The sequence below is a fragment of the Prunus dulcis genome, chromosome 6, assembly GCF_902201215.1.
Source record: "Prunus dulcis chromosome 6, ALMONDv2, whole genome shotgun sequence".
In the NCBI taxonomy this organism is placed as follows: Eukaryota; Viridiplantae; Streptophyta; class Magnoliopsida; order Rosales; family Rosaceae; genus Prunus; species Prunus dulcis.
In genome coordinates, this window is record NC_047655.1 from 27969155 (window position 1) to 27981526 (window position 12372).

Sequence of the window (12372 nt, forward strand, 5' to 3'; positions counted from 1 at the left end):
ATATATATATATATTATCCACAGACAAAAAGGACGCATTTCAAGGAAGGTTGAATACGAAAATTTGTTCTCCGGAAAAGAATGAATTCAAGTTGCATATCATTGTTGGTAAGCAAAAGTTGTAAATGATTAATATGGTCATTACCTCTAGAAAATAAAACATTATAAAAATCATATTTCTGATTCTGAAATTACCCTAAAACATCTTCTACTAATGTATACATGTAGGCAAACAATGCATGTATTATGTAATATGGGAGGATGCGCCTCTAATCTGGGGTAATGACACCAAAAATTCACGCATTCTGGATCATAAGGGTAAGAAGGATCTACTACTGCGATGTTTCTTGCTTCAGCACATAGCTCTTAACCTGCCAATAATTATTTATTTATTTATTTACTTATATAATGGGTAGAATATTGTGACATTAGTTGATATTGAATCCTGGGAGTTATGCACATTTAATTTTAGACATCAAGTATGGCGAAACGAGAATGATCGATTTTACTAGATGCAATGATCATGAGCACAACCAAAAGAGCCAATTTTGATGAAAACTTGTCCATGTCATTTTGAATTAGCAATTAGATAGCAGGAATGTATAAGATACGTATATAATAAATAGGAAATTTAATGATGCAGTCAAGTACTTGAAGTTCCAGTAGCAATACACTATTTATATATGTGAAGAAATTAGCTAAAAAGTTAAATTTAAGTCCTTGGAATTAGCTAAAGTGGTGAGGGTAGGTGGGGAAATGGGTTAGAATTTGATTAGGTCAAGAACTGGACTCCCTCCTGTAATAATAAGAAGACAAAACAAAGTAAGAAATCTATAATACATAGAAAAACGTATCTTGTTTATTTTGATAAGTGAGCAAAAAAATACATCTTGGTGGTTTATGATTTAGGGATTGCTAAAAGAATTAGCTAAAAATGATAAAAAATCTTAGCTCTCGAGGTTAACCCAAGAAGGGAAGGGGGAAGGTTGGTGGAGAAAATGTTAGTTGCTCCCTGCCCATGATGGGTAAGGTGTGCCCTGTTGGAACATAGCTACAGAGAGAGTACATGATCCATTAAGACATTATGTAAAGATAGTCTTCACTTTAATCTGTTTTTGGCCACACCATATGATTAAATGATTAAATACTATATGGTGTTTCCTTTTAGCTAGGTTTTCTCCACACCAGAAAACTTGTACAAAAATGAATCTATTCCAAGGAAGGAGAAGAGATTATATCAATGAAGAAGGCCTGCCTCCAACTTTTTTTTATCAGAAATCAGACAGACTTCGGGTTCTATGCATCGAATCATGCTCAAGCCACTTGCGAGATTCTCTCCACAACTGGGTTTCAATGCCCAACTTCTTCAGCTCCAGAAGGCCACGCTCAACTGCATATCAAATTTAAGGCCTTAAGCTCATACCCTATTTGTCATGTTAAAGAGAGAGAGAGAGAGAGAGAGAGAGAGAGAGAACAAAATATCAACAATGGCAAGTTCCAATCTTTATAACCAAAGCATTTCATAAGACAAAGAATATGATTAGAGAGAGCTTAGAAAGAAAGAGCATGCACCGTCAACTGCGTCATGTGAAGTGGTGGGTGATTTGGAGTTGTGGTTGATCCAGAATTGCAAACGCTCATCTGCTATATCTGCTTCCACCCCATGGTTTTTGGCTCTTCTCCAGAAATATGCAAGCCAAGCCTACAAACAACTCAAATCAGCAAAAGAAATGGCATTTTTCACACAAATATTTACACTTCATGCAAAATAAGGAGGCAAAAGGTGTCATAAATTACCTGCTTGAAAAGCACATCTTCAGACTCCTCTTTGCTTAGTTCTGAAATCAAACGCATTTATCAACAACTCATGGCATGGCTTATGTCAGAAGATTAAGTTATTATAAATCATGTTTTTGGGATAAAATCTTACCAAATGCTTCAAACTGTCCATCAATTGGTAGCTTCAACTCTACATGCATGGAGGAAAAAAGTCATCAGCCAACTATCATGATGTTTCAGTTAATTTACTATTCCAATTAGCCCCATACGGAGTGGACAGTTTTGGTCCTATTGGTTTATTTGATCCCTTTGGTTTACTTTTGCACACAGCTAATGTCACTTGAAATAATCGTTTATACACAATGCACATACACATGGTCTGATATTGATTAAAATGAATCACTCAATTGTAATCAAGAACCCCTTCACCTGATAGACCAGTTTTCATTGAACTGGGTCGTCGATGTTGAGCCATCGCCAGCGCCACTGCATCCTCTACCTTTGAGATAATTACACTAAAACTGGTCATTGCTATGCAAATCTACAGATCAATTCAAAGACAAGTTTTGTTTTCTCTTTTATTAACTTATTTGCTAATAAGAAAAGAGTCAACATGCAGGTCTACAAGTATAGCAGTTAACATAACCCTTTTTCAGCGTCCAGACTAACAGGGTTGCAGAAAAGAATGCAGAAGAGAACCTTCAATGAAGCTATTTCGCGCAGACCTTTCTCCACCAAAAGCATGCTCTCAATGTTTCTCTCTCCCGAGAGTTCATTCAAATTGCGTGGACTATCTTCTCTTCCATCTATATCTAGATCATTGTGTTCTGAACAGAATTGAATTAAAGAAAAAATCCAATATCATCCTTCAAATAGAGAAGGCAAAGACAAACATACAGAAGAAACAATAAAGATTGAGGCACTCAACTTACCTATCTCCTCCTTAGCTTTCTCTCCAGCTGCTAAAACAGCTTCAACAGGAAGAGGAGCAAGAGCTGACCAGAATTCATATCTTGATGTGGCAATCTCAGCATGAATACCTGCCAAAATACTCTACTTCCCATTAGATGCAATATATGTTTAGTAAAGAAATGCAAATTATATGTTTCACCTCCTGAGGAATTTTTCAAGAACACAAATGCATCTTGGAATTTATTACTTTAACGACTTACCGTGTTCAACACATAAACTCCAGTACCGAGCAAGCCAAGATCTCTTCAAGACCACCTCTTCCTAAGATAAAAACACTGAAAATCATGTAAAAAAAAAAAATAGGGGGGGAAACAAGAACTGATAAATATGAGCTAAAAAATTGAGAACAAACCATCTCTTCGCGAGTAAGTATCATTCTTTGAGTCATAATCCGAAGCGATTTCAGTTCATACTCTGCTTCATCATTTCTACCACTACCACCACCACTGCCGCCATGAGTTTGTGCAGCCAATCTCAAAGCAGCCTGTGAGGAACATGTTCTAACTCATGGTGAGGTTATATTTCAATCAACTTGAATTAGACCAGATAGAGAATGATACTGTCTAAAAACCAAAGCATTTCAAAGACAATATGCACAAATTAATGTTAAAAAAGTTAGTGACATGTGCTGTGTAACGGTGTAGGTATATGAATGATATGTTGAAACACACACCTCCCTTTGCTGCAGTGCTGCCTCCTTTCTGAAGACAAACAAATGAAAATTAGCATTCTCTAAATAATCAATCTGGAAATACAAATACATGAGAACTTTGAAGCTTGCCTGCTTAGAAGACGGGCTTCTAATGTTACACCTTCTCCAAGAGTAGCAACCTAAAGAACATACAAACAATTAGATACGACTACAGTAAGAGAAAAAAGTATATGAACCAATAAAAGTGAGAGTTTATAAGTATAAAACATTACCTGTTGCTCGAGCTGTCGAGCTCTTGCCTCTGTTTCCTCATACCTCTCTTCTGCAAGTCGAAGCTGGGGAAGCACATATCAAAATGGAGTGCCAAAAACAAATATGATAACAGTATCAAATTATCAAAAATGTATTTACACCAGTGGATCTCTATCATATTTCACAAAATGCAAATCTTGTGCTTAGTTAATGGTGCTGCAATAGCAATGTCCAAGAGAGAGCACTATATTAAATTGGATCAACTGAAGATGTCTATTGCAGCACTTTCTGATGGTTAACTAGGTCTGGAAAAGCTTATTTTCCAAATTCAAACAATTTGACATTATTTATAGAGAAAAAAATGCATTGGCATCACCTTTTCAAGTAAACTCTCATTTTCTTCCTGTAGCATATCAAGCTGCAATGAAATTTACACTTCATCAGTTGAGTCTCAATTTGATAACTTTTCTTTTTCAATTTTCTAGTTTTCACGTATGAACTTAAAACTTAAAGTCTATTAACTTCAAATATAAGTAACAGTGTTCTAAACAGGAAACAAACGGAGATGAAAGATGTCACAGCAGTGTCCATAAGTTTTAAAAAACACAGGTAACTACATACCTCATCTTGTAAAGCGGAAGAACGCTGAGTCCTAGTTTCTCTCATGTTTAAACTGCCTAAATCCATTGACAACCTGCTCATTGACCAGAGATAGAAAGGATTAGATATAAGACATACTTGTTAAACGGAATTGAAACAAACCACATTAAAGAACTACTTTATATCAAAGCAACAACAAAATCGAAACATGAGCTACTATGTTGAGTCTCTCTCATATATGAGTAAACAGGAGATTTCTGCTGTAATTGTTCCAAGATCAAACAATCGTCCCATAGAGTTCAAGTCTATCTTGAAACGAAATAGAAAAACTTTGATTTCTGAGTCATCTAAAGCATGTTTTTCTTCAAAGGCCATATTAAATGGAAAAGCCATATATATAACATAATCTGGACTTGCAAAAAGAAAAATGACATTGCAAGGTTACAACATTAACCCTGCAACCCTCCCCAAGAAAAGAAAAAAGGAACAACAGAATACCAAAAGAAATAAATAAAGAATTGAGATGATGATTCACAAAGTAGTACATATTTGAAAGCTCGATACCTTTTATCTCTCCGATTGTCAACTGCAGCAGCTTCTGATAGAATGGCAGTAGAGGGTGGCCTAAGTGATATAGGTACTGGCTCTCTCCGATTATCAACTGGACCATCTGCAGAAGAGGGTGGCCTAAGTGATATAGGTACACTAGCTGGTACCATGTGGACTGGCTTGGTTCCTAATTGTGGACGAGCAGCGGCTAAAGAACGAGCAGAGGTAGGTTGTTCCACAGAGTTGGTAGGCTGATATGATCGAGTGGCGATGCCAGAACGGATAGAATATGGTTGTTCTACAGAGTTCATGGCTGACATAGACCGAGCAGAGGTAGGTTGTTCGACAGAGTTGGGAGGCTGAGATGATCGAGCTGCAGCCATGCCAGAACGAATAGAATGTGGTTGTTCTACAGAGTTCATGGCTGACATAGAACGAGCAGAGGTAGGTTGTTCGTTGGAACTAGACGGCTGCAATGGTCTAGTAGCTATCGAAGAACGAAGAGAATGTGGTTGTTCGGCAGCAGAGTTGATGGATTTAGTGTTGATGGATTGAAAGGGTCGGCTTGCTGGCGTTGAATGAGCAGATGATGGCTGTTCTGTTTGGTTTAAGGATTGATATGATCGGCTAGCTGGTGTTGAATGAGTTGAAGATGGCTGTTCCACAGGATTGACAGATTGAGATGATCGGCCACCTGGTGTTGTGCGTGTAGATGTAGGTTGATCTTGAACAGTACGAACAGACTAATAGTAGCACAACGACATTTAGGTTTCAATTCAACTAAGTATGATGTTCATAAAAATCTAACAACAGACTAAAAACATAAGTGTTCGTAAACGTTCTCTTGTCAGACTGTGAATCTGAACGATTAAATTCATAAATATCAAAGTCTGGCAAGAGAACATTACCCACAAGCCCATTACCATTGGGGAGCGAGGGCGCATTGATCTTCCACCGGCAAGTCCGATGCTCCCTGTGCTGCTTGACAAGCTGCTAAGATCATAAGAAAGGTCGTCGTCCTCCTCATCGTCGTCCTCAGTTGGTTTATTGGCCATCACATGTGCAAGTCTTTGAGCCGCAGCTTTCGTGTGCTGCGCTTTCTTGGCACCCCCCATTCCAACCGACCCCGACCTCCCATGGTGGTGCATTGGCGACTTCATTGGCGAGGTTGGTGGTCCGGGGGTGCTGTTACCGCTCTTCTGCCTGACATACACCGGCCTCATTCGATCCATGGCTACTGCCGCCCCACTGCCATTGAAATTTGATTAACACCAAGAAAAATTACCAAAGCAAATAATACGCAAACAGCAAGAGACAAACAAAAGTTGAATTCTTTATCTTTAGCAGAAAGAAACCTGCTCTGGTGGATTTGTTCAAGGCAAATGCAGTTCTAGTGCCTCCCTGCCTTAAAGGGATGCCATTGCTTGTAACACAAGAAAACTCAATAATATCACATTATCCCAGAATTAATTCAAAGGAGATTTCATAAGACTTTTCAAACCCAGTAAAATTGTACAGCTTTTTAATCCAAAGTTAGCTTTCTTCAATGAAATCCTACTGAATCAAAAATCCAACCTTGTAGGAATTCTGGAGTTTTCAAGGGAAATGATCCGAAAAATAAGGCACGGAGGGAGAAAAATTAGAGCTTTTGGCGTTCATTACAACACGTTTGCTTTGAATCAGTAACGGTTAATTTTTTTAGAAAACTTTCCCTCAAGATTATGTAATATCATACCCGCCCCTCATCTTTGGTGCTAAGTAACAATTCGAAATTGGTGCTAAGTATCATCGTTTGGTGCTAAATATTTGACAATTTACTAATATACCATGTCAAACTATCTAACACAAAACCTTTGCAAAGGACCAGTGATTTGGAGCAATTGTCCCCCCGAAAAAAGATCATGAGTTCGAGTTATAGCGTCCGTGTAGTGTGTGTGAGTTTAATAAATTATCGCCCCTTTTTAATAGGAAAGATCTTTTTAAAAAAAACCAAAAATTCTTTATTATAATCCGAAATTTCTTTAAGTGTTGGTAGCTTCGTTTGTCACTTAATTAACAGCAGATTTTCCCCTAGGGGAAAAAAAACAGATTTTCTATAAAATAAAATAAAAAAGACAGCAATAACAACAGATTTGGCCCACTCTCTCTTTTAATTTAAAATAAAAAAGAAGATATTTTGCTTTAATAATAATAGAAATCTCAAAGTCGGGTAGAAAAAATCCGAATAAAGTATATCGGGTTGTGCTGCTTGCCAAGCTTTACGTCCCAAACCTCCAGTCATCGCTTCTGACCAATCGTAAAGAAGCAGGTGAAGTAGTGGACTCTGCTATTTCCTTGTACACCCAAGTGCATAAAGGAGACCCCTTTTCCACCACACCCATTATATAGGGTTAGGGTTTTCGAGTTGAAACCCCAAATCGCTCTTAGGGTCACTTAAATTAGGGTTGTTTTGTCCCAGAATTAAAAAATGCGAGCTCTCCAAGAGGCTCCCTCACAACCTGGACTCCCAATTTCACTTTCCCTGGGATCAAATTCAACTCTAGGCGAAGGGGCTTCGGGTTCCCGATTCTACAGCTGGCTTGGTGAGTGCCATGGGGCTTTTCACAATGTCGCTCTAATTGTACCCTCGCTTCTTTTCGTCCTGTACTTGGCCTATCAAGCAAGGAAAAGCTTCTCGAAGCTCTCTCATGGCCGGTCTTATATTATGATCGCGTACTATGGGTGCCTTTGGCTTGTTAGCTTGCTCAATCTTGCTTGGTGCTGTTTACAGGTTCGTGGCTCTTTTCCCCTTTTGAAGTTTGTGGCTTTGCCTTGATCCTTCATTTTACCTTGAACCTTTAAGCTGAATAGTAGAATGGTTGTAGCTAAAATTTAAGGTTCTAGGTTATTAATTTTAGACCGTTCCTGTGATAATTGTTTTGGATTTTCTTAACGATCCTTTGGTTATAATTGCTGTAATAAAGCGTGATGGATATTTGGTTATGGAAATTTCGTGTGCTTTTCAAAGGTAAATTGTTATAACATAAATTACTCTGAATAGTATGAAAATGATTGCTGTTTGGGTATTTTGAATTGTTTTGGTAGCTGTATTTGAGGTGGGGAATAATGGTTATTCAAGTTTTGTGTATTAATTCGTAGTTTATGTCTAAACTTATCCTTGTGAGGCATTTCTTGACAATTTTGCTAAGATCCGGTTGAATTGTCACTTCCTTGGCGCAGGCATGGGAGTGCACTCCTGGAAAAGAACTAGCCTGGAATTTCTTATCTTTGTTCACAACCTCCGGGATGCTATTTTTGGAAGTAAGCTTGCTGGCATTTTTGATCCAAGGGAATTATGCAAGTGGACTGGAAGCTTTGACACGGACTTTCGTTGTCTCAGGGGTCCTTGTTGTTTTGGATATACTTCTCAAGGTATCAGTCTTGTTTTTCTCAAAATGGATTTTCACCCTTCTGAGCTAGCTATGCTTGCCAGTTACTTCAAGAATATGAATATGAGACTCTGGAGGTAGCATGGACTTTCATTCTCGCTCCTTTTCTGCTAGTGGCATATGCCAAAACTCTTAGCTCCCAACTTGTAGTTGTAGGGTGGTTGACCCAACGCAATTTGCTAATTCCTTTGACCTGCTTATTTTGTTCTCACATGAAGCATTATCATGGTACATAATGGCCTTATAATTTCATATTGTGTCTCTTCTAGGCAATCTATCTATTTGGATTTGGAATTCCATTATTCGTTGACAACAAAGATCGTACAGATCGGATGAAGTGGGACTTGTGGGTTGTCCACAGGCTAGTGATTACTGCAATTTATGGCTTCATATTGTTTATGTACCATTCCAAGTGGAGAGAAAGGTTACCAGGTAAGTTCATATGACGTTTGCATCAATTTCATAGCTGTCTAATAGAACAAACTTTTGATGTCTTTGTTCTTGTTCTACAGCAAGACCTGCATTCTACAAGTATACCGCTGTCATGTTTATGTTGAACATACTAGCCCTGTTTGCTTGCGGGCTTACTGGAAATGGGGCTGGATTTGGGTTCTGGTATGTGTCTAGATTGGTCTTTGATCTGAAGTCTCCATTTGACCATTATTTTATTCAAATACTAAAGAATTGCTTTAAATATTTCTCAAATTCTTATTTGCAGGCTCTATGGTGCCACTGTTGTCTGTTATCATGCCCTTTATCTTCCTCTTTTGTATGTAACATTTCTGGCAGACTTCTTCCAGGTATTTGTGACTTTGTGTTTTTCTTTTTAAGATAGTGGTAGTGTTATTTTGTTTTATTTTTCCATTTGGTAATTGTACTTTGGATGAAAACAGGAGGAAGATCTACATTTGGAGAATGTGTATTATTCAGAGATGAAAGATGCTGGTTTCTTTGATGCTGATTGGGAGTGATGCAGTAACACTTGATCACAAGATGATTTGGTCACCGCACTCGCTGTATATAGAAGTCAATACTGTATCTTGAATGAATCTTTTGTCATACTGTATCTTGGGTTGCTTTTGCAGTCTAAAATAATGAAAATTGTATTTCTAAGACTTATGCCATCACCGCCTTGAGTATGCAGGTTTATATATGATGAGGCATCGACATTTTGAATGTATGCATGCCTGTAAAGAAACGAACTTAACTGGTCTTTTTTATTTTCAAAATAAATTAGTTGGTCAGATGTATTCCAAGTTCTGTATTTTACAATGAGAAATAGTAATTGTAATAAACTTACGACAGCATATAATCATCTGAATTGTTTTATCATCATCAAATTTCGGCAAAACTTTACGATAGAGACTGTAATACTGGGATTACAGTAATTATCTATTGGATTTTTTTTCTTTCCAAGACTACTAGCTCATGGAAGCAACATTTAATTTGCTGGAGGAAACAAAACCTTTTAAAATACGCGTCTAGAAAAATATAATTGGAAAAAAACAAAACAAAACAAACGCAACTTGGTAAATTCAGAATTTCATATTTAGCAACTCAACTAGTCTAGAGCAGGCTAAGAAGCGACTACGCGGACTCTTGCTTTGATTACTATCTCTAAGCCTTGTTTTTCTCAATGATCTTCTCAATAAGATCGGCAGCATCCTGCACTGTTGCAATGCTCTGAGCACTATCCTCTTCCACGCTAATACCAAATTCTTCCTCAAGTCCCATCACAATCTCAACCTGCATGCCGTTTCACATCAACATGACAACATAAATCAGAAGTTATTAAACTTAATAACAACTACACCAAATGAAACACTTAACATGGATAGACAAAACCAAAATGAATTCTGGCCAGTAACATTGTTGAAACTTGAAAGCAAGAGAATTACAAAAGCTGGTAGCCTGGTACCAACAAACATCCCAACAGTTCCTATTTCTTCACTCTTTATGGATCAAATCAAACAACAAACATTATATCTTCACTTTTCAATCCGTTTCCGTATCAGTTTTTATAATTTATAAAATATATCTCCTGCTAACAAGAAATCCAAGGGAAGACAAATGAACCAATATAATGTACCAAACAATGCCCCATCTCTAGCAAACAAAGGCCGCATGCTTATAGGAAGACAAACAATGCAGAATAAAGAAAATGGCAAGTATCTTAACAAATATTGAATTTACCGTATCAAGAGAATCAGCTCCAAGAGCTGCAAATTTTGACTCGCCAGTAACTGCAGAGTCATCTGGTAATGCAAGTTGCTTTCTTACTATCGTACACACCTTTTCCACTGTTTCTGGCTTGGCCTGCTCATGGACATTTAACATTAACGATGGTTATTGATATATTATTAGGCATTTAGTTTTTACAAGATTTGAGACTTGTGAATAAATGAAACAATGAAAGGCTCTCAGCTTATGATATAAAAATACATACAGCGCAGGAAACAGAAAGGCGTACTGAACGTTGCTGCAACCCGAAAGAAAGGGAACTTCTTCCGTTATCAGAAAGTGCAATTGACCTCAAACCATTAGTCCTGGACAATGCCTGTTCAACCATGAATGCTTCAGTTCATATTCAAATCAAAAAGAGCAGACCAATAGAGTTCAATAAGTTGTTTGTTTCAAACACACCCCCCCTTCCCCCAAAGAAAACCCTACAAGACCTAAATCCCAGTGAAATTTAGTAACGCAAAAGATGAATAGATGGGTAGTTGGGTACAATAAGAAAAAATAAATTATCCAAATTCTTGTAAAATCTCAAAAGTAGCATTAGGTAACATCACTGAATTTTATCAGCAACCAACCAATAAAAAGTAAGGCAAATGACAATAAAAAATAAAAATAAATGGCAACAAATTCAATAATTCTATCTAAAATTAAAAATCACTAGCAATTAAACTATACAAAAATATTCAAAAGGAAAAAATGAAGCAGAGAACTGGTAAATGATGACAATAGACTCGGATTACGAGATTTTGATGAGAGCGAGGCGGAGTGGAGCGGAGGGAGATCGAAGAAGCTCCTGAGATGGCGGCCATTGATGGGATCCTGGAGAGATCAAATTGCAGGAAGAGAGGGAGAGTGAGAGACGGCGAAATCGAGGAGGATGAGAGTGACAGAGAGGTCGTTGGCTGGTGGGTATTTATACCTGTTTTAGTTTTCTAATAGGACTTCCCTGCTTGACACGTGTACCATGAAAGAGAGAGAGAGAGAGAGAGAGAGAGAGAGAGAGAGAGAGAGAACTGAAGAACCCAGCAAACAGAAACCGGAAGACACAGTGAGTGTTCATAAACGTTTTTGGGCTATAAACGCTTTTGACTTAGTGGGCCTTATGGGCCAACACATGTTGGATAGGCTTTCTTTAAATTACACCTTTTATTTATTTGAGTTGTCTTTAAACATATGATTATAATTTTAATTGTTTATGTTAATGAAATTTACGTCTAATTTGGTTCCTTAATATAATTTTTCTATTGCATTCCTAGTTCCTTAGGTTTTCTTCAATTTCTCTTTGCATTTTTTAGAAATCTATATATATAAAGTATATACAAAGAATAGTGAAACATTCAAAATACCCTTAGTTAATAATAATATTAAATAAATGACGATTATATAGTCAATTTATACTTTTTTGTATCAAAAAAATTTAACATAAAAATAATAATCAGAACATTGATCTTATTTTTATGTAACAACCCATTTTATCTTTCTTAATTATATAATTAAAAAACCTAATAGACACAAGAGTGCCAAGAATTTAGATATAACTAAACATCCGATTTTAATATCCAATTACACTTTTATACACGCACGCATAAATTGTATCAATTCCCTACATTTATTTCTTTTTATTCAAATAAACACTCTCTATTTATGGCCCTTCCTAAGTTTATTTTTATTTGATTCAACAATACAGCAAATTATCCTTCATGAAATTTAAATACATAATATTTTGCAACAAAATGAAGAATAAATCATACTTATGTTCTTTTTAGCAATAAATAAAAATAAAAATTGGGCCTGCACATGTTTGATTCTCCCTTATGTTTTCATTACTGGCGTTTTGGAATCTGACGGCGTAAGAAGGGCCCAGTCAGTCTTTTTTGTTTATTTGGGCTTCGGCCCGTAT

The 12372-nt window shown here is 36.9% G+C and overlaps 3 protein-coding genes across 4 annotated transcripts; 1 reads left to right on the forward strand and 2 right to left on the reverse strand.

Annotated features, from left to right (window-relative positions):
• Window positions 1–913: 913 nt before the first annotated feature.
• On the reverse strand, window positions 914–6354 carry LOC117631584 (coiled-coil domain-containing protein SCD2). Of its 2 annotated transcripts, none has more exons than XM_034364821.1 (17): window positions 6159–6354; window positions 5727–6051; window positions 4819–5546; window positions 4276–4348; window positions 4031–4072; window positions 3675–3737; window positions 3532–3581; window positions 3424–3451; window positions 3103–3234; window positions 2951–3011; window positions 2711–2818; window positions 2478–2605; window positions 2208–2277; window positions 1930–1968; window positions 1797–1837; window positions 1572–1701; window positions 914–1389 (listed from the first exon to the last, which is right to left on the reverse strand). In XM_034364821.1, the coding sequence occupies exons 2-17, from the start codon at window positions 6033–6035 to the stop codon at window positions 1271–1273; spliced, it is 2121 nt and encodes a 706-aa protein (XP_034220712.1). In that variant the 5' UTR covers window positions 6036–6051; window positions 6159–6354; the 3' UTR covers window positions 914–1270. The 2 variants fall into 2 exon arrangements, with proteins under 2 accessions (XP_034220712.1, XP_034220711.1); XM_034364820.1 differs by having other exon boundaries at window positions 5712–6051.
• A 638-nt stretch (window positions 6355–6992) lies between these two features.
• On the forward strand, window positions 6993–9481 carry LOC117631238 (protein CANDIDATE G-PROTEIN COUPLED RECEPTOR 2). The gene is made up of 6 exons (XM_034364277.1): window positions 6993–7573; window positions 8023–8214; window positions 8501–8663; window positions 8744–8846; window positions 8950–9031; window positions 9125–9481. The coding sequence occupies exons 1-6, from the start codon at window positions 7271–7273 to the stop codon at window positions 9200–9202; spliced, it is 921 nt and encodes a 306-aa protein (XP_034220168.1). The 5' UTR covers window positions 6993–7270; the 3' UTR covers window positions 9203–9481.
• Window positions 9482–9563: 82 nt separating this feature from the next.
• Window positions 9564–11424, reverse strand: LOC117631239 (acyl carrier protein 1, chloroplastic). Its single transcript, XM_034364278.1, has 4 exons — window positions 11213–11424; window positions 10678–10788; window positions 10425–10547; window positions 9564–9977 (listed from the first exon to the last, which is right to left on the reverse strand). Exons 1-4 carry the CDS (start codon window positions 11279–11281, stop codon window positions 9849–9851), a joined length of 432 nt encoding a protein of 143 aa, XP_034220169.1. The 5' UTR covers window positions 11282–11424; the 3' UTR covers window positions 9564–9848.
• Between the last annotated feature and the right edge of the window lie 948 nt (window positions 11425–12372).